The 27050-nt window shown below is 39.7% G+C and overlaps 1 protein-coding gene across 1 annotated transcript; it reads right to left on the reverse strand.

Annotated features, from left to right (window-relative positions):
* Positions 1–2317: 2317 nt before the first annotated feature.
* On the reverse strand, positions 2318–25130 carry LOC140016472 (uncharacterized). The gene is made up of 7 exons (XM_072069995.1): positions 24468–25130; positions 23642–24207; positions 22768–23215; positions 21158–21539; positions 2691–2872; positions 2531–2594; positions 2318–2430 (listed from the first exon to the last, which is right to left on the reverse strand). The coding sequence occupies exons 1-7, from the start codon at positions 25128–25130 to the stop codon at positions 2318–2320; spliced, it is 2418 nt and encodes an 805-aa protein (XP_071926096.1).
* Positions 25131–27050: the final 1920 nt, after the last annotated feature.

A 27050-nucleotide genomic window follows, 5' to 3' on the forward strand; every position in this document is an offset into this window, starting at 1 on the left:
GGAGTGTCACGACAATCACTATGCTAGCCATCCCGGGACTCACCGCACGCAGTCGCTCGTGCGCGAAAGCTACTATTGGCCAAGCTTGAAGGACGATGTGGATGACTGCGTGCGGACTTGTCTTGTGTGCTAGCAAGACAAGGTGGAGAACCAGTCGCCCGCTGGACTACTATAACCGTTACCGATACCTGGACGCGTGTGGGAAAGCGTCTCCATGGATTTCATCGTGGGATTGCCTAAGTCCGAGGGATGCATGAGCATACTCGTGGTCGTGGATCGTTTATCTAAGTATGCTACATTCATCCCTGCCCTGAAGGAATGCACTGCAGAAGTGAGGGCCAAGCTCTTCATGAGCCATATCGTCAAGTATTGGGGCTTGCCGGCAACAATTGTGAGCGATAGAGACTCAAGATTCACGGGACGGTTTTGGCAGGAGTTGTTTCGTTTGCTTGGCTCGGGACTTAGCATGTCTACGACGTTGCATCCACAGACGGATGGGCAAATAGAACGGGTCAATTGTGTGCTAGAAGTGTATCTTCAGCACTATGTGACGGTGAACCAGCAAGATTGGGCAAGGTTGCTAGACGTTGCCCAATTCTGCTTCAACTTGCAAAAGAACGAGAGCACTGGCAAGAGTCCGTTCGAGATCGTACTTGGGTTCCAACCGACGACCCCGAAGGATATTCTTGGTGGCTATAAGGGTGCTAGCCCTCCCGCCTACCAATTTGCCAAGGATTGGCAAGAACGCGTGGAAACTGCCAAGCTTTACTTGGAGAAGTCCCAGCACCGCATGAAGAAGTGGGTTGATCGCAAGAGACGATTCCGCGAGTTCAAGGAGGGGGAACAAGTGTGGGTGAAGCTCTACCAACATGGACGTATACGCGGAGTGCATAAGGGTTTTATACGGAGGTACAAAGGACCGTTTACGGTACTTAAGAAAGTGGGCAACGTAGCTTACAAGGTGGAGCTACCCGAAACTCTATCCCAACTCCACCCAGTCTTTCACGTAAGTTTGCTCAAACCATTCTACTAAGACCCACAGGATCCATCAAGGAGTGTGTCTACGAGAGTACCCGCAGGTATGAGAGACGAGTACGACAAGATGGCGGAAAAGATCTTGGCTGATCGTCTCGTCCGTCATAGGAATCGCACACCAACGAAGGAGTACTTGGTACGCTGGCGTGGGCTACCCGAGGCCGAAATAAGTTGGGAGCCCATCGCTAAGTTGTAGCAATTCGAAGACCTCATACGGGAGTATGAGGATAGTTAGGCATCGGGGACGATGCCTCGCTCGAGTGGGGGAGAATGACACGGTCCGCATGCCGACCACGCGCGACCGTGCCCGACAGGTAGCCAACATGCACTATTATAAAGATGTCCTAATAGAAAAACTTGAACTGTTAGTAGACCCACACCCTCTTCCCCCAACTGCTTGACAAGCCCGAGGGCTTGCCAAAAGCGTGGAGGCTATACTAGATGTTACTAGAGGTGTGTAGAGAGTTGTGGAAGATTCCGGAGTACTTTAGTGTAGGCCTAGAGATTGTACATAAGAGTCTAGCTATCTATAGAAAGTTCTAGAGACTAAATGTAGGGAGAACTCTCTAGAACGTTGTATTGCATTCTTGGCTTGCCTATAAATAGGCCAAGCCCTCTCATTTGTAAACAACCTTGGAAACACTCTTGTAAGAGCTTTCAAGTGCAATACAAGCTTTCCTCTTAGCCTCCAATATTTTCCTACTTGTTTTCTTTCTCTACGCTTTCGCACATTTACCGCGCATAGGAGCAAAAGCTGAACTAGCCTACTGTTCATAGCTAAAGTCTTGGACGTTTGCTAGTGCCGCACGGTGCGAGTGCTTATAAGAAATTAGGCAGTCCATGACACTAGGATATCGGTCATCTGATTAATAGCAGTAGCCACCTGATCACCCTCTACATGTCCTTGTCCTTGTCCTTGGGTCGGCCTATTTGCTGATCCTTGATCGTCCCTTAGAGGTTGGGTTTGCTTAGCCCCACGCCCCCGACCTCTACCTCTCCTTCGTCCATCCATAATCTTAGTTATGCCCAAATGCAAGAATAAAATTAATCATGTGAGAAAATACTTAAAATACAAATCAATGCAAAAAATATTCGAAATAACGATAATTAGCATATATTAACAATTAAAGATCCATACAAGATCAGCAAGTCATGGGGCATTTACAAAATATAGCACACAGATGCCACAAAAGTGCAATTAGTCATGCAATAGACGCCAAGAGCTTTACAAGGGTCACCCCGACTAATTCTAGTCACAAAAGTCAAAAGTCAACATCCTAGTCTAGTTCGCATCCAAACTACTACCCTGAACATCTTCCTCCGGATCCTCCTCAAAAGGTTCCTCCTCAGGAGTGCCCTCATGATCCGGGCTCTCGACAGCCCATATCGCCTTCTCTATCAATATGGTGATGCTGGCAAAAATCCCGACAGCCCAATTTCGGACCTCCCCGACTACCCTAGCCAGTCGAGCCCCTTGTCCTCTGAAACTCAACACCAGTGGCCTCAGCTCTAGTCCTCTCTTTCATTACAGTCCCCTCTAACTCTGAAATCCGATCACCCTAAGTATTCACCATAAAGCTCAGTTCCTCAACCTCCTGAAATAAGGTTCTGTTGGTATTCACCAATTGTCGATGCTTATCATCAGGGGATAATACCAGTTCATTAGGGCAGATGTACGTCGTCCTACAGGGACAACGGGGAATCCTCGAAGAAGGCGAGTATCGGATACGAGATTCTCCTTCATGCACTCTATATCGAATAGACCTAAGAGACACCACGTGTCCATTAGCATGCCCATTACCATTAGCAGCGTGACCTCCATTACCATTTTTGATCTCTACAAAAGAACCACAAATTCTAGGTTAGAAACTTAAAGTCACTAATTCACTCAAATATCACTTAAAGTATAACTAAGTCATTTAATCCCTATTCTCAGGAGCAAAGTCTCTAATACATCTCCCAAATAGATCTCTAAACCTAGTCTCATTTCCACCAATACCGTTCAAGAAACTCTCGAGTACCAATTCTCTTTAACCACTGGAATACAATAGGTTAATGTTCAAGTAAATCCCACGGTTCGGTATTCTAAACTTGTAGTCTAAGATACACTACAAAGATCTGAAACCTGGGCTCTGATACCAACTGTGACATCGTAACTTCTCCCTAAGTCGAACCAAAGGATATCGGCGAGACGCCTGCCTAACTCTCGTCAGGACTTGATACAAATTCAATTCAAACTTAAGGGGTAACTATCAACACTAAAAGTTAAAGATATAAAGAAAGTTCACTTCCTTAATAAACATTCAAGTCTTACATCACAAGATACCAAAAGTACATCTCATTCCCAAAATATACAACCTCCAAAAGTTGTCTAGACAAAAACATTCAAAATCCCAATCACAAGTGCATCAAGTCCAAAAATACAACCATTATAAGTCGACTAAACAATTACAACCAAGGTACTAATTGAACGAGTAATCTAGTAGACTTTTCTCTAAAATCTTCCCATCTGGTCCTGTTAAGGAAAACAAAATTAACGGGGTGAGCGAAGGCTCGTGAGGTCAAGAAACACACATGCAAGCACGTAGTCCAAATAGCAACCACAATTACACAATAAGTAAAAACTGTAAAGTTCGAGTATTTAACATTTCAAGTAGGAAAAGTAAACAGAAACAATTCAAGGATACTGTAGCTCTCAGGAGCTAAATTCCACGTAGTCGAGTCAATGTCTTGATCAAATTCCATGTTCACACTCCATCAACCACATAAGTATCAAATCCTGTAGATACACCACTTTCTTCGAATCCCGTCACCTTTACACCCCCTTACCGGGCCCACTCATCAAAATTTTGATATTACTCGAGTATATCATGGCAATACTACGTGAGTATACCAAGCAAGATCTCTCCAATAGATCATGCTTTATGAATATCTCATGGTTTGCTAAGCTTATCGACCAAGCTCGCGCTGGCTCGATTCGCAAAGTTAGCCAATGAGTTTGGGCGTCCCCCGAATATGAATACGAATACAAATACGAATATAAGTCGATGGGCAGCACTCCAATCGACGATTCCAAATTATGAATCACATATACGAATCACATGTACGAATCACATCCACATCACTTCGCACAAGATGAATATGGATTCACATAGCAAAATTCACATATAATTTCATTTGAAAGAGAACGAGTGCGGTAAAGTACACACTGATTTCTAAAATTCCAAATTCATATAACGGATAAGAAGCAAGTCAAGCACTTAGCAACAAATTCATGCACTTGACACTCACCAATCAAAATAGGGAGTAAGTGCTCAAACAACCATTTTGGCGTTTATTTCGAGATCCTCTTGACGGTCTCCTTGAGTGCCTGAGCAAATAATAATTGATTATCACACGCTATTACTTATAAACCCCTTGTTAACAAGGAAGATTGTACACTTATACAATATATTAAGAAAATGTCATGGAAGAGAGCGTTAATTACTCGTAAATTGAGACTCAAAAGTGGGATTTAATAACATAAAGAAAATTGAGTTCTTTCATGAAATCAAGTTTAAAACGGTCAATGAATATTAAAGGATAGAGAAGAGTTTCCAAAAACTCATTTCCCATTGAGTCGGAAAATTTCAGTTTTGCACGTCGAATTTAGAAAAATCAGAACTTGCACTCAGTAGGTCGAAAATTGGAAAAATTTGAACCGTTGGAATCTTGGTTCAAAGTACTAAAAGTTTCTAGAAAATACTTTTCCAAGATTCTAAACAGAAGACATTCAAATTTCAGCTCAAATTGGCTGATTTGAACAAGCAAGGCTGTTTTGGTCATGTTCTTCGGCAAATTTTGGAAATTTGGAAAACTTCACAGAAAATGAACTAGCCTCTAAAATTTGTAAAAAATAAGAATTCCAATCATGATTTCAATCACAACAAACGGAACTGAATTTGGAGTTTTGAGCGCCAAGATATAGTAGCTCAAAGTTGGCCAAAATTGAAGACTGTTCGATAAGTTTCCAGATTTGAAGAACAACTTTGGCACATCATTTGGGTATCGAAATGGTTTTAGAATAACACCAAATTTGGTACAACTAAACTTCCATATGAGGGCTACTCCTCTATCAAATTTCACATAAAAACTCGTACGGGAAGGTAGTTAACAAAACTACCACAATTCAAGAAATTCCCAAAGCAAAACTGTCTTCTTGCTTTCTTTTCCTTTTCAAACACATTGCACCATGAAATCAGTCCCATTTTGATTCATTTGTGAAACCAAGTCCAAGAAACATTTCATAAGCAACTGATAGTTGGTTGACATCAAAATTTCAAAATAAAACATTTCACAAACAACTAAACCAGTCGGCCAGCAAAAGGAAGTGTTTTCTAGCTTTGCCACTGTTTGGAAATTTAACCATATTTCCCTCAATACAAGTTGGAATTGAGAGTGGTTGGTGGCATTGGAAACTACAATCATAAAGATACATTTCATCAGAACAAATCATTCTCAAAATCATTTCATAAGTGAGAGAAAATAGAGCCACAAAATGTAGCTTCTATCTTTCTCTCGGATAGACCATCAGAACAGGACAGCAAATTTTGCCGATTCACTACGGCTCACTCATTTCGAACTAGAAAGTGAATTTTATACTGTTGGAAAGCTACAAATGTCTGTTTCAAATGCCATAAACGGCACTCTATTTTGCCTTTTGTACAAAGAGTTATGTTTGATCGAAGTGGTACTATTCAGACTGCCTGAACACGTTTTCCAGGTTTCTTCAATTTTCGAAATCTCAAATTTTGCTCAACCAATTCAAATGCTTTTTGGTAGAAACTTTCTACACACAATATAACACATATATACATCAGTTTCACAGTCATTTGAGTATAAAAAATTCGAAATATAGGCAAGGTAAAAACAGGACAGATTCGGCCAGCTTGTCCTCTCACAGTTTCTCTCTTTCTTTTTCCTCTTCTAGTTTCTTTCATTAAAACTCATCACAAACACACTAACACACACATAAACATCATGGCAGCCCTCACATAACCAAGGTGGGAGTTCATAGAGCCCACTTCAACCAACCAAAACCAACCAACTACAACAATAAGGAAGCTACAATCTTCAAGGCCAAGAAATGGAACAAGAAAGCAAGAGTTGATGGTATCCTCCTTATCTTTAGATGAAACCAGAAATTTTTGCACTAAAAATCCACAAGTTGATGTCTTCCTCCAAGCTAGAATCGAATTCCAAGTGGTGTGTGACTTGAGTGAAGATTTCTCAAGTGAATGGAAGCAAAATGGAGCAAGATGAGAATAGCTCTCTTCCTTTTCTTTTCCTTTGAAGTTTCGGCCAGCTATGGAGAGAAGAGAGAGAGGGTTTGGTTGTGTTTAGCTTGTGAGGAAAGCTTGAATGATGAATAGCTAACAAACTTGGAGCCAAAGAATGAAAATTTTCTTTCCCCCTTTACCCTTGGCTGGCCGAGAATGAGAGATGGTGAGGGAGTGGTTGTGTAGTGAAACTTGGGGAGAAAGAATGAAAAAAAGCTATTTTAAGTTGTGTGCAAAAAGTCAACTCTCACTAGTGGTAGCGCGGGGGGTTTCGTACCACCGTTTTCTCTCGGGTTTAATACATTCATGCACAAATCTTCAAATGTAATTCCTTTAACACTATAATTATTCACACTTAGGAGTCTAGTATTATTTCTCAAACCTCCACTTAGTCAGTTCGATGAGAAATACGCGAACTTCCGATTCACGCGCAATAAGGCGAAATTTTTGAGCTCACTCACCTCTAACCTCTCAATTAACTTTTCTTAGTCTACTATTGAGTTAACTAGCTGCCTGTAAATTTTCAGCTTAATCGGAGCACTGTAACATATGAAATAACCAAAATACCCTTGACTGCCCATAAGCCCTGTTTCGCATCCAGATTTCTGTTTTCGTGGAGTTTTCCATTTTTGACCATGAAAATGCATGATTTGGCCTTGGAGGTCTTCATAAGAAATGTAGGTATATGTCTTGGGTTCGAAACGCCATAAGATACACATCAATTGGACTTTGGTATCCTGAGTTATGGTCGTTTTACCATAATGCGGTTAGCTATCCTGTTTGTGCGATTCTGGTTTAGTATATTGCAATTTTGACCTAGCTACACTATGAACTGGACTGAGTGATCTTCATTAGAGTTGTAGGTATTTGTCTTAGCTTCGAAACGGTATAAATTTCACCTCAATCCGATAAGTGTAGCTTCAGTTGTGTTCGTTCTGCTAAACAACGTCAAATCTGTCTTTTGTTTTCCAACCTAAACTTCATTTCCGGACATTGTCCTAGCTTGAATTTGTACTTGTACCACTTTGAGCCTATTGAACAGCTATTGAAATGAGATTATTTTGTGTGTGATTTTGGGATTGATTGAGGAAAACGATGAAGCCATAAATGGCTGGAAAATAGGTAAATACAGAGGGCATGCTGCCCAAAATTTTAGGGTTATGCGATTCTTTCAAGTTGAGTTGATCTTGGTAAAAATGATGGGTTTTGGGAGTTGTTTGTAACCCTAGGACCAACTGTTATCTTTTTATTCAAAAGTCATATTTTTATTCTTTTGTACTAGTACTTAACCTGGAAAGGCGTACGACATGTAGTCGAGCCTTATTTATGCATTCCATTTATCGAGTTTGTGGATGTGCAAACTATAATTGTTTCATCTTGATTATTTTAGGGTTTCTTGGCGATTAAAGTCACTTTGGATAAAACTTTTGAAGTATTCTTGCTTTAACCGGTGAGTGTACCTGATACGAAATATGGGCCGCTTATGGGCCATGTTTTGGGCTGCAAGAGATTGAATCTTTTAGTAATAGTTAGTAGTTTATTTTCTAGATTTCTATTTTATTTGCTAGGAATAAATTCGGTCCAAGACCTCATGTTGAGTTGGATCCGATTTATAGAGTCTAGGCTAACTATAACTTAAGTTGGTTAATTAGCTTTTATTGGGTTATGTTGGGCCAGCTTAAAGCCTTCATTGGATCAATTATAAGCTGACCATTAGATAGTGGATTTGAGTAGTGGAATCGGGCCAAAAGCCTAGCCTAGCCGAGTTAGGGTTTTGTCTTGTAAGGCTATATATAGCCTAGGTTTTCATTCATTAGGGGACAGTTTTCAGATTTTATAAAATATACGTGAGTTTATTCACTCTCTCTTGTCTCAAGAGAATTTCCTTTGAATACTTGAGAATTGATCTCAAGTTGTTCATTGAACTTATCAATCAAGTAGTCTCCTTGATTGTGGCGTTCTTCTATCTATACTTTTGGTTCACTAAAGTGGCTAGTCGTGGGTTAAGGAATCTCCTTAGTTCGTGGCTCGTGATTCTAGAAGGGTCAAAGTTCCGCAAATCATCCCAACTTGGTGTTCGTCTAGATCCGTCTCACATCAGTTGGTATTCAGAGCTAGTCGACGACATCAAGTATATCCCGTTGAGTTTGTTCGTAAGCTTTCTAGTCAATTTTATTTTGCAATTCTGGTCGTGTCTTCCTTTGTGTCAAGTCCGATTGTTATTACAAAAAAAAAAAAAAAAAGGTACTGTAGCATCGTACTGTTCATCGCTACTGTAGCGATACTGTTCACCGTGCCGCACTGCAGCGATACTGTTCACCGCTACTGTAGCGACACTGTTCATCCCGAAAAAAAAAAACTTTTGTTCATAACTTGTGTTTCTTTTCTTATTTTGGTGTCTTGTTATATTGTTCTTGAAGTTTTGTGTTGGTTTAGAGTAAAAAAAAAAAATAAAAAAAAATAAATCCAACCACTAGGGTTTCCTTGGGCGCAAGTTTCTTGCCAAATCTGTCCAAACTTTAGTTTATTCCACCAAGTTGTTTTAATTAATTTCCTAAACTGATTTTGTGGTTGAACTTGTTTGGGGTTGGAATCTTGGAGAGGGACTACCATAATCTAGGGTTTCTTGAGTTTCTTGAAACTAATCTTGAAGTCTTGAAACTTTGATACATGTCTTGATAATTATTGGAGGATTGAAGGAGAACATTGGATTGACATTAAATTCTGGAATTCTACCAAAAAAAAAAAAATAGCCGAGTAATTGTGTGTTCTTAGAGTCAAAAAAAAAAAAAAAAAAAAACAAACAGAAAAAGGAAAAGAGAAAAGGCATTCGGGTAGCAAACAACAAAGAAGGAAGCCGCACTTTTATTTGCCAAATTCTGTCTTGTTGCACTTGTTCCAACAAACCAGAAAATTACATCAAGAAAAGACTACTCAAAAGTTTTGACCAACCTCCTCTTGAAAATCTTGCACACCTTGAGCCTTGATCACTTGTATCACCCGTTGAGTTTTTTGAGGATCTTGACCATCTTGATTCTTGAAGATTTGCACCTCCCTACGTATAAACAGTTTCTTGTACGTCCTTGCATCCATACGGGGCTTTCTTGGCTTAGGAGTAAACCTCTTGGGAGTTTCTTGAGCAGGCCGCTTGGGGTATTCTTGGGTGACGTTGCTTGTGTCATCTTGTGAAGCCATTGTTTAGCACCAAGCGTCAAAACTGTCCTTGTGTGGAGCAAAGAGGGGAGGGCCGAATTGCTTGTTCTTTGAAGGGGAGTATAGCCGAGTTTTATGGAAGGTTTTTAGAAGCAAAATTCTGGAAAATTTTAGAGGTTAGGAAGTTACCAAATCTGGAAAATTTTTCAGGAAGTTCTAGCCGACTATGAGAGGGATTTAAGAAAAGGGAATTCTGGAAAATTTTTGGGGTTAGGAAGCTACCAAATCTGGAAAATTTTAAGGAAGTCCTAGCCGACTTTAGGGAGATTTCCAAAGAGGTTCTACACCTAACTTGATTCCTAAAATCAATTAGGAAATTAAGTAAACACTTGGGAAACTCCATCATTGTACTTGGACATTTTTTACATCAATTCTTCCTCGTTCCATTACTTGTCGAATTCATTACTTGAGCTTTCCGTTTCTACTTTTGTTCCTTGTTCCTTTGCTACAATTGGGAGCTACTTGATTAAAGTTTGATTGAATTTCCTTGAGCAATTTCTGATTTCTTCAAAGGAAACAATCAATTGGCTTGAGGAGTGAATTGGTGAGAGCATTAGAGTGACATAAGCATTTGAGTGAAAACACGAGAGGAGTGAAACACGTAAGGGAGCGAGTGAGGACTGTTCTACTAATTTTTGTTGAGTTTTGCAGGTAATAAAAGTATGAGACAAACGAATGCTCAACTGGAGCTTCACCATCTTGTGCCTAAAGGAGTAAATACTGTGGCATTGCGTGAGATAACTGAGCAATTGGAAATCATCAAAAAAAATGATTGGTTTTATACACGTTGCCATATCAAGGATAAAGTTTGCAGCTTAGCAATTGATAAGGGTTGTGAAGTTAATCTCGCAAGTACTGTCTTGGTTGAGAAATTGAATCTTCCAACCATTGATCATCTTCGACCTTACAAGTTGCAAAGTGATAGTGGTGATATTTGGATTACTAAGCACACACTTGTTCCTTTTCGTATTGGTCAATACGTGGATGAGGTGTTGTGTGATGTGGTTCCCATTCAAGTGACGCATGTGCTGTTGGGCCAATGGTGGATGTTTAATCGAGAAGTCAAATATGATGGATATACTAATAAGTATTCCTTCACATTTAATGGTCGTCGTACCAGGCTTGTGTCGCTTAACTCTAAGCAACTTTGTATTGATCTAGCATACATGAAGAGTGAGCATGAGCGTTATAGTATGAAGAAAGAGCTGGAGGAGAGAATTGTGACTGAAAAGGTAAAATTCGAGGGAGTTGAAAAGGAGAAAGAGGTTGAGAATAATGAGGGGAAAAAGTCAGCTACTGAGCATGAGAAAGAGATAAAAAATTCTAAGAGTAAGTTGATTGCGAGAAAGGATGTGAGATCATATGTTTTTCCTAACGATCTTAACTCTACTTTGTTTAGTGTTTCTACTTTTATGCAGGTTAAGCAAGGAAAAATTGAATTGATCTTGGCATGTTCTATGCCTAAATCCATTGGTGAATATCAAACTTTTCATGGATTTTGCATCTTAGGTGTTGTATCCCTTTGTCATCCATTGATGTTCAACTTCAACCATGAGCCTGACTTGCTTGTTGGGAGGAATAATGAAGTTTCAAAGGGAGTTTCTACACTTGAAACTTGTTATAAATTTCCTTCTTATTTTGTTGGTGACAATCCTTTCCTCATTGGTCCAAATTCTGATTCCTTACAACCTGATTTTATTCTTCAATTTGAAGGTTCAGAAGCTGCCTATCTCGATCTTACTCCATTTGTGCAAGATAGGCCATACCAACAACAACTTGCAATGAATTTTGTAACTTTGCAAAATCATGTCCGGGACTTTTCTAACCTGATTGAGCATCACTATGAAGATCCTTATCTTGTGCATGTGAATGGAAAGCTATCAAGTGATTTTATACCTACAAATGCTAATCGTGTGATTTATTGTGTAGGTCCAAAGTTGACCATTCATGACACAGGACTGATTAGAGAGCTTTGGAGTGGTTGGAGTCAAGCCTTGAGTTTCCCATGGCAGATTGTGAGCATTTTCAAGCTGACCAAGAGACATGTGCACCGAATTACAATAATCATGACGTATGCAAGTATCATTCATTCTAAGAGAGCCAATATGTGGAGATTTGAAGTTTCATACTACCAATTCTTGTAGTACTATTCATTTCCAAACACGATTTGAGGACAAATCTTTTTCAAGAGGAGGGGAATGATACGAAATATGGGCCGCTTATGGGCCATGTTTTGGGCTGCAAGAGATTGAATCTTTTAGTAATAGTTAGTAGTTTATTTTCTAGATTTCTATTTTATTTGCTAGGAATAAATTCGGTCCAAGACCTCATGTTGAGTTGGATCCGATTTATAGAGTCTAGGCTCACTATAACTTAAGTTGGTTAATTAGCTTTTATTGGGTTATGTTGGGCCAGCTTAAAGCCTTCATTGGATCAATTATAAGCTGACCATTAGATAGTGGATTTGAGTAGTGGAATCGGGCCAAAAGCCTAGCCTAGCCGAGTTAGGGTTTTGTCTTGTAAGGCTATATATAGCCTAGGTTTTCATTCATTAGGGGACAGTTTTCAGATTTTATAAAATATACGTGAGTTTATTCACTCTCTCTTGTCTCAAGAGAATTTCCTTTGAATACTTGAGAATTGATCTCAAGTTGTTCATTGAACTTATCAATCAAGTAGTCTCCTTGATTGTGGCGTTCTTCTATCTATTGTGAGAACCCGTAAAAACCCTAATTATTTTCCTAGGGTTTTAGTTCCCTTAATTGCATAATTTTTGCATTTCTGGCTTGGAAATATTATCTGGGTGGATTTTATGAGCAATTATAATTTTTAGATGATTTTTCTAGCATTGGTGAGTTTTTAGAAAATTAAGAATATATATTGGACGTGGGACCCACTAGTGCGAAAAGTTCGGAAAAATTCGGCCAATACGGTTAAGTTTCGGATACTGTGTAAAATTTATCGGGTGCTAAGAGATAAGTAGAGTGTGTGAAATGATTGATGTGAGAGAGAAAAGAAGGATAGGAATGCATTAATGAGAGTGACAAGTGTCACTTTCTCATTGGTTGGACTTTAAGAATTACTATTCACTTTCTTGACTTTTTTGACCAAAGGATTAAATATCAAAAAAATGCACAAAAATTGCCATTTTCTTACCTCTTATGGCCGGCCCTCTCTCAAGCTCAAGAAGGAAGAATTTCATCAACTTTCAAGCTCCATTTGCTTCAATCTCCCACAAACAAAAGCCTAGAGTAGATTCTACTCCATAAAAACCTTTCTTCTAGTGCTAGTAAGTGTTGTAGTGAAGTTTGTTTGAACCTCTAAGGTGGCCAACCTCTCTACATCTCTTGTTCTTAGGTAAGTGATGTTTTACTACTTCCTTATATCTAATGATGCTTATTTTATGCCTAATGGTGGCTATTGTGCTAGAAATTGTGGATTATTTCTTGGTTTGAAGTGATTTGGTTGAGTTTTTTTATTTTTTGAGGAATTTTCTGGTTTCATATGATCTTGATGGTGTGGTTGTTTTTGATGGTTGGTAATAAGGGGCTTTGGCTCTAGTAGGTGCATATGATAGGAAAATGCAATCAATTTTGAATTTGGAAGAATTTCTGGAAAATTAGGGTTCTTGGTTGAACATTCTGTCCGAAATTTTAGGTCATAGATAGAGGCCGAATTGGACTTTGCTCAAAACATGAAAGTTGTAGGTATTGATGAGTTTGAAGTGCCTGCAAAATTTCAGGGCATTTGGAGTAGTGTAGAGTGAGTTATGCCGTTTTTAGTGTTGCTGTTCTGGGTGAACAGAATGTGCGAACTGCGATAGTAATTGTCTATTTTGACTGGAATTGGTTTGGATTTTGAAGTTGGTGTCTTCTGATGAAATGTAACTGGATGTCTTAGCTAACTTATGCCTTTGGAATTTCGGCATTTGGACTTGTATGGACGAAGATATACCGATTACAGTTTTCTGTGTTTTGCAAACCTGTTTTGGGAATTCTGGGTTAGTATTTGGCATATTTGACCTAGTTGTGTTAGGAACTGGATTGAGTGGCCTTCTACATTATTGTAGCTCTGTTTCATAGCTTCGAAACGGTGCATCTTGCACCCCCATCCGATAACCGTAGAGAATTTTACACCATTACCGCATAATAAGGGCAAAACAGTTTTCTATTTGGGGCCAAGACTAAGGCCATTTTCTAATTTCTGGTTTGCTATTATGCTTATATATGTATATGAAACCCTATTGGGGTTGTGATTGGCATGGCTTTATGAAACCCTATTGGTTGGCATGGTTTTAAGGCTTACTCTTATTCCGGTCATTTTCTAGCTAACTTTTGTACTTGTACTACTTTGAGCCTAGTGAACGGCTTTTGGGAATGAGATGACTTTTGTGTGAGGTGTTGGGACTGATTTGAGGAAATAATGAAGCCTTAATGGCTGGAAAAGTAAGAAATTTAGGGGAAGTGCTGCCCGATTTTCTAGGCCGTTTGGTTCTTTAAGTTGGATTTGCCTTTTGATGGAAATGAAGGGCTTTTGGGTTGTCTGCGCCTAGGTCTTGATGTTATCTTTTTGTTTTCAAGAAAATCATGTTTTTGCACCCTTGCATTAGTATGTCTCACTTGTGCATTCCGTTTATTTGATTTTAGATATGAAACCTTCAATTGGTTTATTTTGATTATTTTAGGGTTTCTTGGCGATTAAGGCCAATCTGAAGTGAAACTTTTGAAGTTGAATCGGTGAGTGTACCACTGCCTGCTACCCTTTATGTGAAATATCTGAATATCTGAATACTTGATTTATGACTAGTGAAGCCAAATACTGTTTTTATAAAATGGAGGCGAGGGTGTACTTTATCACACTCGTTCTTCTATCTGTTCATATGCCAATTTTGAGTGCCTATCTGAATCTGCCGTCTGAATCTGCTATCTGAATCTGCTATTCTGTATCTGTATCTGAATCTGTTATCTGTGTCTGCATCTGTTCGGATTTCTATGACCTATGAGCTCAATCCTGTGGCTAAGTTATTCGAGTCGGGCCGGCAAGGGCCTGGACGATTAGATAACGAACCACGGTAGTCTGTTCGGGGATTTTGGGTATTGAGACCCTTGATTCCAGGTATACTCGAGTATTACCATTTCTGTTCGGTTACGGTGAGCGGGCCCGGTAAAGGGGTGTTTGGTGGACGGAATTCGGTGTAAAGAGGGGTCTACGGACGTTTGGTTCTATATACGTTGACGGAGAGTCAACCGGTTTGGATCAAGTACTGCGCTGGAAATTTGGCTCCTGAGAGCCACCCGTATCCTTCTGATTTGAATCATTGGTTCCTTTGCTCTACATCTGGCATGTGTATCTGATTTGTTAAATGTGAAATGCCATGATTTTTCTGCTATATGTTTGGTACCTCATTGAGCGCAAGCTCACCCCTTTCTGTTCCCTTTTGTTTTCCTTACAGGAAAATAAACACTTTTGGTCTGGACTTGACAAATGGCTGCCAAATTGAGCTAATTGAACATATCTTTTGTATATTTCATGTATTAAAACCCTAAATGTACTTTTGGTCCGTTTTCTCTTTTGATTTGGCAAACCGTGTATATGTATTAACTTTTGAAAGCTTTTGTATGTCATTTTGATTTGTAAACGCTAAAGTTCAGATGTAAATGTTTGTTAGCTATTTCGGTTGGGTTCTGAGGGGTCGGTTACTATTCATGGCCGGCTCCGGATTTCGTTTCATTTTATCTTGGGTTGTTTTACTATTTTGATTTGTTTACGCGAGTTTGTAAGTTCCGGATTGAAGCGGATAGCTCTAATCTGATTCGTAGTTCTGGCGAGAGCTGGGCAGGCAGTCCGCTAACCCCTTTGGTTCGCCTTAGGGGAAAGTGGGGCTGTCACATCTATACTTTTGGTTCACTAAAGTGGCTAGTCGTGGGTTAAGGAATCTCCTTAGTTCGTGGCTCGTGATTCTAGAAGGGTCAAAGTTCCGCAAATCATCCCAACTTGGTGTTCGTCTAGATCCGTCTCACATCAGTACCACTCCCCTCACTTGTTGTTCAACTTGGTTTCTGTACATGCAATCTGTGATATGAATGACTGAACTATCTATTTATTTGTTTGAGACGAGGGTGTACTTTATCACACTCGTTCTCTTGTCTGTTCATATGCCAATTTATTGTGCGAATTTGAATCTATTATCTGTATCTATATCTGTTCTGACGTCGTTTGGAAGCTTGTATCCAACGACCTTTCTGTGACCTTTGAGCTCAAATCCTGTGGCTAAATTATTCGAGTTGAGCCGGCAAGGGTCTGGTCGATTAGATAACGAACCACGGTAGTCTGTTCTTAGAATCTTTGGGTATTGAGACTCTTGATTCCGGTATACTCGACTATTACCACTTCTGTTTCTGTTGAGGTGTTCGGGCCCGGTAAGGGTATGTTTGGTGAACGGAATTTTAGCGTAAAGCGGGGTCTACGGACATGTTGGTTCTAAATACGTCGACGGAGAGTCAACGGGTTCGGATCAAGTACTGCAAATGGGAATCTAGCTCCTGAGAGCCACCTGTATCCTTTCTATTTGAATCATTGTGTCTAACTACTTTACTTTATATCTGGCATATATACTTGATTTGTTAAGCGTGAAATGCTATGGTTTTACTGCTATATGTCTGGTACCTCATTGGGCGTAAACTCACCCCATTCTCGTTATTTTTATTTTCCTTACAGGGTTCCATGTTTTGAAACTAAGATTTTTGGAAAAAAAGAGTTGAGCTAGTTGTAGGACTTCTCTTGTTTATGCTTCTCTGTAACTGAAACCCTAATTGTAATTTTGTGTAGCGTGAATACTTTGGCTTGTATTTTGGTTCATTTGTTCAAGACTTCAATGTAAATATATGTATAAGTGTTTAATCGACGTCTCGTACTTCCGTATGGTTTGGTAAGCTCTGTTTTAACTTTCGGTGGCCTCCAATTGTTTGTTTTCGTTGGGTTCTCACGCGTACTATAGGGTTTGTGAGGTTCGACTCCGTAGTCCTGGCGAGATCGGTGCAGGCGGTCCACTAAACCCTTTGGTTCGCCTTAGGGGGAGGTGGGGCCGTCACAGTTGGTATCAGAGCCAGGTTCGCGTGATCTCTGCGCGGAGTGAGTTTGGGCCAAGTGGTGTTATGGTCCTGATTTCATGAATATGTCTAAGTGCTCGTATGAACACAAGCTATGAACCGTGCATGACATAAGTGTAAAGATCATTATCATGGGACTTGAGGAAGATAGGTATGTATGTTGGGTAGGAATCTTTACTATGGATGATTTACGCTTGGGACCAGCCGGCTCGAGTAGTGAATTATCTTAATTGGGATTCTTGTACCTGGATATGAAAGAGATGAGAGCCTAGGTTAGAAAGAACTTGGGCAAATTAGAAATGTGATTCTATGGAACTTCGTGTGATTTGTTTGGGTGTCATTAAGCATGATCAACCTGGATTAAGATATAAATTATGGTATTTTCGTAGATTATGGATGGAGGTCTAGAGGGGTAATAGTTCTCGTTAGTTGCTTTTATGCTTTTGACCTAGTTCGTCTATAGTAGTTTTGGATAACCCTGCTAGCTTCATGGGTATCTTTTGTTTATATCTAACTGGCTGCTACTGTGTGACTTGTTCAGTACAGTTGTGTTATGTATATATGCTTTTGATCTGTGTGTACTTCTTGATACTTGCTTATACCTATAATTATTTTTAATGCTATATTTTCGATTCGACTCTGGATATTTTTAATGCTATATTTTCGATTCGACTCTAGATTGGTTAGACCAAATGGAAGGTACTCGTAGTGGACGAGATCGTGGGCGCGGACGTAAGCAACCCTCGAATGAAAGGGGTAACCGAGAACCGATACCTGAACCAAATCTTGAACCTAGGATTGACTCCAGTGCTCAAGTAGCCGCTGCTATCCAGCGCATGATTGAATTGCTAGCCCATGTAGTGGAACACCAGGGCCAAAATCCTAATCCTTACCCTGGAAACCCTGGTAACCATATAAAGGGCGAGGATAAAGCCTTTCAAAGATTTCATAAGTTCTCCCCACCAAAATTTCCCTCAGGCCCTGATCCTGACATGGCTGAGAGGTGGCTGGAGAAAATGATCGATATTTTTGATGCGTTACATTATACCGAGGAGAGACAAGTGACCTTCGCTGTCTTCCAACTGGAGGGAGCAGCCCGATCTTGGTGGAATATCGTTAGACTGAAATGGGAAAGAGAACAAACCTCGAGAACATGGGCAAACTTCATGAGGGAATTCAACGCCAAGTTTTTGCCTCCTTTAGTCCAAGAAAAGAAGGAAGATGAATTTATTCGATTTCGTTAAGGAACCCAGACAGTAGCTGAGTATGAGAGTCAATTTACTCGGTTATCTAAGTTTGCGCCCGAACTGATTGCCACCGAGCAAAGGCGGATAAGGCGTTTTGTCCAAGAACTAAATGTTGAAATTCAGAAGGACCTGGCTGTAGCCCAACTTAACGTCTTTAGTGATGCTGTGGAAAAAACCCAGGGGGTTGAAAAAGCGAGGTTACAGGTGAGAAACTTTCAAACTAAGAAAAGGGGATTTTCTGGAAGTAGCTCAGAGAAAGAGGATAAAAGTACACCCCCTAAGATTGGAAAGGGAAACGGGAGAGTACGACTACCAGAGATATCAAGTGGGGCCTCACAGGAAGGATCGGTCTCTGCTACTCGTGGCCCCTGTGGATATTGCAGTGGGCCAAATCACACAGAGGCAAATTGTTGGAAGAAAGAGGGAAAATGCCTGTGCTGTGGAAACGCTGACCATCGGATTGCTAACTGTCCAACTCGACTGCGCGAGGGGAAAAGGACCCAGCAACCAACTAAAACTAACCCTGGCCAATCGAAAGGGAAAGAGACTGGATCGAAGGTACCGACTCAGGTGTACTCTTTGAAACATCATCAGGCTCCTGACTCGTTTGAGGACATAAAAGGTACGATCCGTTGGTTACCTTAGATTTTGATAGATCCCGTAGAGAAGAAAATTTCGAGAACGAAATTTCTTTAAGGGGGAGAGAGTGTGAGAACCCGTAAATTTTCCTAATCTTATATTATTCATTTTATTTTCTCACCTGCATTTTTCCTTCATTATACCTCACTATTTCAATTTCTCCAGAGATTTTATAAGTAAATATCGTTTTGTAATCATTTTTCTAGTATAAGTTAGTTAATGAGAAATTAGGAGTGTATATTGGACGTGGGACCCACTAGTGCGTTAAGTGAGAGAAATTCAGCCAATTAGGATAAGTTTTGCATAAGGGAATTTAATTATTAGGTGTTAAGAGATAATTAGGGGTTACCTAAATGGTTAATGTTGGAGAGACAAAAGAATAAGTGAAAAACCTAAAAGGTGCTAGGTGTTACCTTTCTATTAGACATAGACTTTGACCACTATTTATCACCTTTACTAAATAACCAAAATTGATCAAAATTCACCATTTTTCTTCATCATCTTGGCCGACATTCTTAAGGAAAAGAAAAGAAAAAAAAACCTCCAACTTTCTTCATCCAATCTAGCTCAATCTCACAATCTAACCGATTAAATTTCAAATCTCTCCATAAAAACTCTTAGTTAGGTAGTATTGAAGTAATTGGTGGAGTGGTTTGGAAGGATAAGGTGTTAAGTTACTTCCTTTCTTGAGTTTACAAGATAAGTGACCAAGAGGTTCTTTCTTTGTTCATGTTAGTGTTAAATTAGTGACTTGTGATAGTTAAGGTGGTGATTTTATGGAAGATTTCATGACTTTTGGAAGAGATTGATGAATTTCTGATTTTATGCATGATTTTCTGATTTCATATGTTTAGTGTTGGTTAGTCATGGATTGGTGGTCGATTATAGTGTAAAATGGAGTTGGTATATGTTAGATATGATTGGTTGTGTAAAATTTTTGGTTTGATACGAAAATTCCAACTTAGGGTTTTATCCTACCCTGTTCTGACCGAATTTGTTAGGCTACGATGGAGGCCGAATCAGCTCTTGCCCAAAACATGAAAATTGTTGATAATTGCGTTAACTAACTATCTGAAAATTGTCAACTCAATCGGAGCACTGTAGCATGTGAAATGACTGAAATACCCTTGACTGCCGATGAGCCCTGTTTTGCGTCCAGATTTCTGTTTTCGTGGAGTTTTCCATTTTTGACCATGAAAATGCATGATTTGGCCTTGGAGGTCTTCATAAGAAATGTAGGTATATGTCTTGGGTTCGAAACTCCATAAGATACACCTCAATTGGACTTTGGTAGCCTGAGTTATGGTCATTTTACCATAATGCGGTTAGCTAACCTGTTTGTGCGATTCTGGTTTAGTATATTGCAATTTTGACCTAGCTACACTATGAACTGGACTGAGTAGTCTTCATCAGAGTTGTAGACCTTTGTATTAGCTTCGAAAACGGTATAAATTTCACCTCAATCCGATAAGTGTAGCTTCATTTGTGTTCGTTCCGCTAAACAATGTCAAATCTGTCTTTTGTTTTCCAACCTAAACTTCATTTCCGGACATTGTCCTAACTTGAATTTGTACATGTACCACTTTGAGCCTATTGAACGACTATTGAAATGAGATTTTTCTGTGTGTGATTTTGGGATTGATTGAGGAAAATGATGAAGCCATAAATGGCTGGAAAATAGGTAAATACAGAGGGTATGCTGCCCAAAATTTTAGGGCTACGCGATTCTTTCAAGTTGAGTTGATCTTGGTAAAAATAATGGGTTTTGGGAGTTGTTTGTAACCCTAAGACCAACTGTTATCTTTTTATTCAAAAGTCATATTTTTATTCTTTTGTACTGGTACTTAACCTGGAAAGGCGTACGACATGTAGTGATAAGGCAATCCTAGGGGAAGACCCTCTTAGACCCTCCCAACCTTGTAATTATCAGAGTTGGACATTTTCTCCCAATGGAAATTGAACTCGTTTGTTCTCATGAACTCAAGACCTCTGACACACAAAGGCAATCAGCAACCTTAAGCAAATAAAGATGGATGAAGAGACACCACGATTAGGGAACAAACTAATCGATAAAGTCAGATTTGAATCCTAAGCAATGAACTCAAGAATTCAAGAGTAAGTTCGATTAAGAACTTGAAAGGAAAATTCCTCACGATTTCTGGTTGTAATATTCTGTGTCTTTGCTCATACAAGAGGTGCCTTTTTTATAGGCTAAAACTAGGGCAAAATCCGGCCCACATAAACCTGAAAGAAATTCGGTCCGCATAAAGAGGTTAAAGAGCCAGCTCTTTAAGACTTTTCGATAAGGCCCAATAAGGAATAAAATACTCAACGCCTAACAACTACTAAACTAGACAGTCTTAAAACAACTACCAACTAAACTAACAAGTATGAGATCATTCCTTCACTTCAAACGTACAAGTGAACAAAGTAACGTCATGGTCCATCAAATCTTCAAACCTAGCTTGCTCCTTGCTTGTATGGTGAATGATCAAGGCTCGTAAAACTTCCTTCATCTTCTTGGTTCTTGATCTTGTCACCGGACCACCAATGTTGATCAAAGGGTCCTTGACCCAAGGTTGAAGTTGTTGCGCACCCGTATCCGCATCATTCCCTCCCTTCTCGAAAGGATTCGTCCTCGAATCTTCAAACTCTGTATCAAAGTCAAAAGAGGATAGATCAGACACATTAAAAGATGCGCTTATGCCATACTCACTTGGAAGTTCCAATTTGTATGCATTGTCGTTGATCCTCTCTAGTACTCGAAAAGGTCCGTCGCCTCTTGGATGTAACTTGGTCCGTCGAGATGCTGGAAACCTTTCCTTCCTCATGTGCACCCAAACCCAATCACCAGGTTCGAATACAACATGCTTTCTTCCCTTATTCGCATGTTGTGCATATTGCGTATTTTTTCTTCTCAATTTGAGTTCGAATTCTCTCATGCAAGGTCCGAACAGCCTCTGCCTTTTTGACACCATCTGCGCTTAAACACTTATCAACAGGAATAGGTGATAAATCTAGAGGAGTTAGCGGCTGAAACCCATAAATAATTTCAAAAGGAGAATGATTAGTAGTAGAATGAGTGGTTCGGTTATATGCAAACTCAGCGATAGGCAAACATTCTTCCCACTTTTTCAAGTTTTTTTGAACAATGGCTCGAAGTAAAGCACCAAGGGTTCGATTGGTTACCTCGGTTTGACCATCCGTTTGAGGATGACTAGAAGTAGAAAATAACAACTTCGTTCCCAACTTTCCCCAAAGTGATTTCCAAAAGTAGCTTAAGAATTTCACATCCCTATCACTTACAATAGTACGCGGTACCCCATGCAATCTAACCATGTCCTTGACGAATAAATTAGCAACATGGCGCGCATCACTTGTTTTCCTACAAGGGATAAAGTGAGCCATTTTAGAAAATCTATCCACTACAACAAAGATACTTTCTATACCTCTGAAAGATCTTGGTAAGCCAAGCACAAAATCCATGGATAAGTCTATCCAAGGAGCATGAGGTACGGGTAGAGGAGTGTATAATCCATGAGGGTTACTCCTTGACTTGGCCTGCTTACACTTTAAACACTTATCACAAATGTTAGCAACGTCACGCCTCAGTTTAGGCCAATAGAAGTGTTCATGCAAGATGTCAAGAGTTTTATCAATGCCGAAATGTCCCATCAATCCTCCACCATGGGCTTCTCTAACAAGTAATTCCCTAAGCGAACAATTGGGAATACACAGGCAATTTTCTTTGAACAAGAAACCTTCATGCCTATAGTACTTTTGAAATGCAGCATGTTCACAAGCTTGAAACACATTAGAAAAATCGCCACCATGTGCATACATGTTTTTAATGTGCTCAAAACCAAGTAACTTAGTGCTCATGTTAGTGATCAAAGTATACCTCCTAGACAATGCATCCGCAACGACATTATCTTTCCCCTTCTTATACTTAATGATGTACGGAAAGGAATCAATAAATGCAATCCACTTCGCATGTCTTTTATGCAACTTTCCCTGACCCTTAAGAAATTTAATTGATTCATGATCAGTATGTATCACAAATTCCTTAGGCATAAGATAATGCTGCCACACTTCAAGAGCACGCACAACAGCATACAATTCTTTATCATAAGTAGGGTAATTAAGAGCTCCCCCACTCAACTTTTCACTGAAATATGCCAAGGGTCTATTATTTTGATGTAAAACAGCCCCTATGCCGATCCCACTAGCATCACATTCAATTTCAAACGTCACATCAAAATTAGGCAAAGCAAGAATAGGTGCCGAAGTTAACAACTTCTTAAGCTTAAGAAATGACTCTTCTTGCTCTTTTCCCCATTGAAACCCCACATTCTTTTTAATTATCTCATTCAAAGGTGCTGCAATAGTACTAAAGTCTTTAACAAATCTCCTATAGAAACTTGCAAGACCATGAAAAGACCTTACCTGAGACACATTGGTTGGAGTCGGCCACTCTAAGATGGCTTGTACCTTGGCGGGATCAACACTTATGCCATTTGTACCAACAATATATCCAAGAAAATTAACTTCAGGAGTGCAAAAGACACATTTTTTCGTGTTAGGAAACAACCTATTTTCACGCAAAGCACTTAAAACAAGTCGCAAATGCTCAACATGTTCATCTAAAGACTTGCTAAATATCAATATATCATCAAAATAAATAACAACAAACTTCCCAAGAAAATGGCTTAAAACATGGTTCATTAATCTCAAGAAAGTACTTGGAGCGTTTGTTAAGCCGAAAGGCATCACAAGCCACTCATAAAGACCATACTTTGTTTTGAAAGCAGTTTTCCATTCGTCTCCTTCCTTTATCCTTATTTGATGGTAACCAGATCTCAAGTCAATTTTAGTGAAAATGATTGCCCTATGCAATTCTTCTAACATATCATCTAACCTAAGAATGGGATGACGATACTTAACAGTAATTTTATTAATTGCACGACAATCTGTACACATTCTCCAAGTCCCTTCTTTCTTAGGTACTAAAATGACTGGAACCGCACAATGACTAAGAGATTCACGAACTTGGTCTTTTTTAAGGAGGGAATCGACTTGCCTTTGGATTTCCATTGTTTCCTCCGGATTTGCTCTATAAGCTGGTCGATTTGGTAGAATTGCTCCAGGAACAAAGTCGATTTGATGTTCAATACCTCGAATTGGAGGTAATCCTTTCGGTAGTTCCTCCGGAAACACATCCTTGAATTCCTGCAAAAGAGAGTAGATTGCACTAGAAAAAGAATCGGTTATGCCAAGTGTGTAAAAAGAAGAATAATCGGCTTCCCGGTACATAAGTACTATAAGAAGACTTTGTGCATTCAAGACCCTATCTATCTCACGCCCACTTGCATAAAAGCTCATTTTCTTCGCTTTCAAGCTCTCAGCCTCACTGAGTCTTTTCCCACTCGAATTTTCTCTTTCACTCAACTCGGCCTCTACTTTCTTTTTTTCCTCATCCTCAGGCACATTCGGCTTTTTCTTTGCCCCTCTCAGTTGCCTTTTCTCTCGCTCTTTTCTTAGATATAATTGTTCTTCATACACTTGTGTAGGTGTCAAGGGTGAAAGAGTGATCTTGAGGTTGTCCATAATGAACTTATACTTATTAGTGAGTCCAATATGATCAGCCTGCCGATCATACTCCCAAGGACGCCCTAACAAGACATGACTAGCTTGCATAGGAATTATATCACATAAAACTTGGTCCTTGTATCGATCAATAGAAAAAGCGATTAAAGTTTGTTTGATCACCTTGACTTCCCCCCATCATTTAACCAAGATAGTCTATAGGGTTTAGGGTGGTAAGTCCATGGAAGGTGTTTTTGCTCAACAAAATCAGCAGCTACGCAATTAGTACAAGAGCCACTATCAATGATCATGAGACATACCTCATCTCCAATTTTGCATCTCGTATGAAAAATGTTGGTCCGTTGGAGATCATCTTCTTGAGCTTGTGCATTTAGCACTCTCATAGTCACCATAGTTCGAGCTACGGGGTCCTCTTCTATTTCAACCAGGTCATCATCCTTCCCTTCTTCTTCAAGTGGTGGCATGTCCGCATATTCTTCCTCTCCTTCGCTTTGCCACATTCCCTCTTCATTCATGTACATGATACTTCGGTTAGGGCATTGAGCCATGAGGTGGCCAATTCCCTTGCATTTGAAACATTCCTTTGGTTGGTTGGTAGACGTATTTGCCCTTGGAAGAGTCGGCCGCGGGGTTGGTTTAGAAGGAGTTGCACTCGGATGGAACGGTTGCTCCATTCGCCTGTTTTCCCTTTCTTTATTGCCTTGCCTCGGCCAAGCATTGGATGTTGGCAATTGATCTCTTCTCCAAGGTATGGAAGAGGATGTAGTGGTTCGGCCACTAGGTGTCTTTATAGGTAAGGCTTGCTTTTTCACCTTCTCTGCATAAGACACCATTTGTTGTAGCTCAAAGTGGTCTTGAAGCTCAACCTTCTTCCTAATTTCAGGATTTAATCCATTAAGGAATCTTGCCATGGTTGCTTCCGAATCATCTTGTATATTGGCCCTTATCATTGCTACCTCCATTTGTTTGTGGTACTCATCAACCGAACTGGACCCTTGGGTGAGTCGTTGGAGCCGATTGTACAAGTCCGTGGTGTAATGGAAGGGTACAAATCGTTTCCTTATCACTTGCTTCATTTCAGCCCAAGTGTCAATTGGTTGTTCCCTATTTCTCCTCCTTGTGGCACATACTTGCTCCCACCAAATGGATGCATAATCTTCAAATTCAATAGCCGCAAGTTTCACTTTTTTCTCTTCAGAGTAATTGTGGACTTCAAACACCTGCTCAACTCTCCTAACCCAATCTAAATAAGTTTCAGGATCATTTTTTCCATGAAAGGTAGGCATCTTAGTCTTGATGGAACCAAGATTGTCATCGGTTCTCCTAGGTCGGTCTCGACCTTCCCTCGCTTCCCCGTGGCTTTTCCTTGATCGGAATGAGGTGTTAGAATGATACCCCTCATCATCTGCATCATGCTCAACACTCTGAGTACTTGAAGCCCTATTGGGAATATCTCCAGTACCTCGCATCTCAATGGCAGCCACCCTATTGGATAGTTGTGTCACCACAAATTCAAGCCTCCCCGCTTGTTTTTGGAGAGTTTAGAGCACCAATTTGAGTGACACGTCGGTCTCAGACGGCTCGGCCATGTTCCCCTCTTGAGACATATTGTCAAAGTTGCAAAACAAATGTATCCTAGTCTACCTTGCAAAGCACTCGTGTATCACTCAAGAAAACACACTCACTCTCAATTTTCCTTTTTGAAGTTCTTAAAACAACTCAACTCTCAAAATTCCAGATTTAATTACCCTAGAAGTAATAAGACACAAAGCAGAATTTTTACGAATCCTAGAAAACAAAAACTCTACCTGAAGCTGGAACTGGTTTTTTTTTTTTTTGAGCTGTTGCTTTGCTGAGTTTCTGGTCAGTATTTTGGAGTATGGATGGTGCTTTTGGGGTGCTCAAATAATGTATGAACCAGTCCTCAAATTTCAATCAAATCGGATCGCAAAACTAGCTCAACCGATTTTAGAAACTCAAGAACTCCCAAGGCGGTTTGGGCTAAGGTGTTTGGTTTAGTTTTGAAAACGGAATTGGGTGTGTTTGGGGCTGGTTAGGTCGTTTGGGGTCTTTGGAATTCAATCAAGATTGGAACTCAAGAGTTGGAAAACCAATCAAGATTAGGAAACTCAAATTTTGGGAAATCAACCAAGATTTGGAGACTAATCAAGATTTGGGAACCCACCAAGAATTGGAAACTCACGATTTTTTTTTTTTTTTTGGAAACTTGATTTCCTTTGTATGAGAGCCAATGCCTTCTCTTCTTCCTTTTTTTTTCTTTTTTTCTCCGGCTCTTCAAGGAGCACAAATTCAGATCACACCAACAAGTTTAAGAAGAACGGATGAAAGATTATGTAAATTTCAAGAAGACCCTAGTTCTTGATTTATTGTTCAATAACCTTCAAAACAAGACTTGGTGGTCCAAGAACTTCAAGAATTTGTTCAAGAAGCTCAAGAACTTCCCCAAATTACGTTGTGGTGTTTAGGGTTTGCAAGAACAACAACCAATACTCAAGAAATAGGCAAAACAGAATTTCAGCAATATTCAAAAGAAAGATTCCAGCAATACTCTAGCAACTTGGACACTAAAAACAATATAAGGTACGTGACTCTTTTTTTTTTGTCTTTAAACCCTAACAACCCGAACAAAAGTATAACAGACTCAAGAACAAAAGTTGGACAGAAAACACAAAAAGACAATACCCAAACAGTTTTTTTTTTACTCGGATGAACAGTAACGTGAACAGTACGCTACAGTACGATGAACAGTATTTCGGAACAGTAACGATGAACAGTAATCGCTATAGTTTTTTTTTTTTGACAAAAGACACAAACTAATAAGATATGAACAACTTCAATTGAAAGAGAATTAACCTGATGCT

The sequence above is a fragment of the Coffea arabica genome, chromosome 11c (genome assembly GCF_036785885.1).
Source record: "Coffea arabica cultivar ET-39 chromosome 11c, Coffea Arabica ET-39 HiFi, whole genome shotgun sequence".
Classification (NCBI taxonomy): domain Eukaryota; kingdom Viridiplantae; phylum Streptophyta; class Magnoliopsida; order Gentianales; family Rubiaceae; genus Coffea; species Coffea arabica.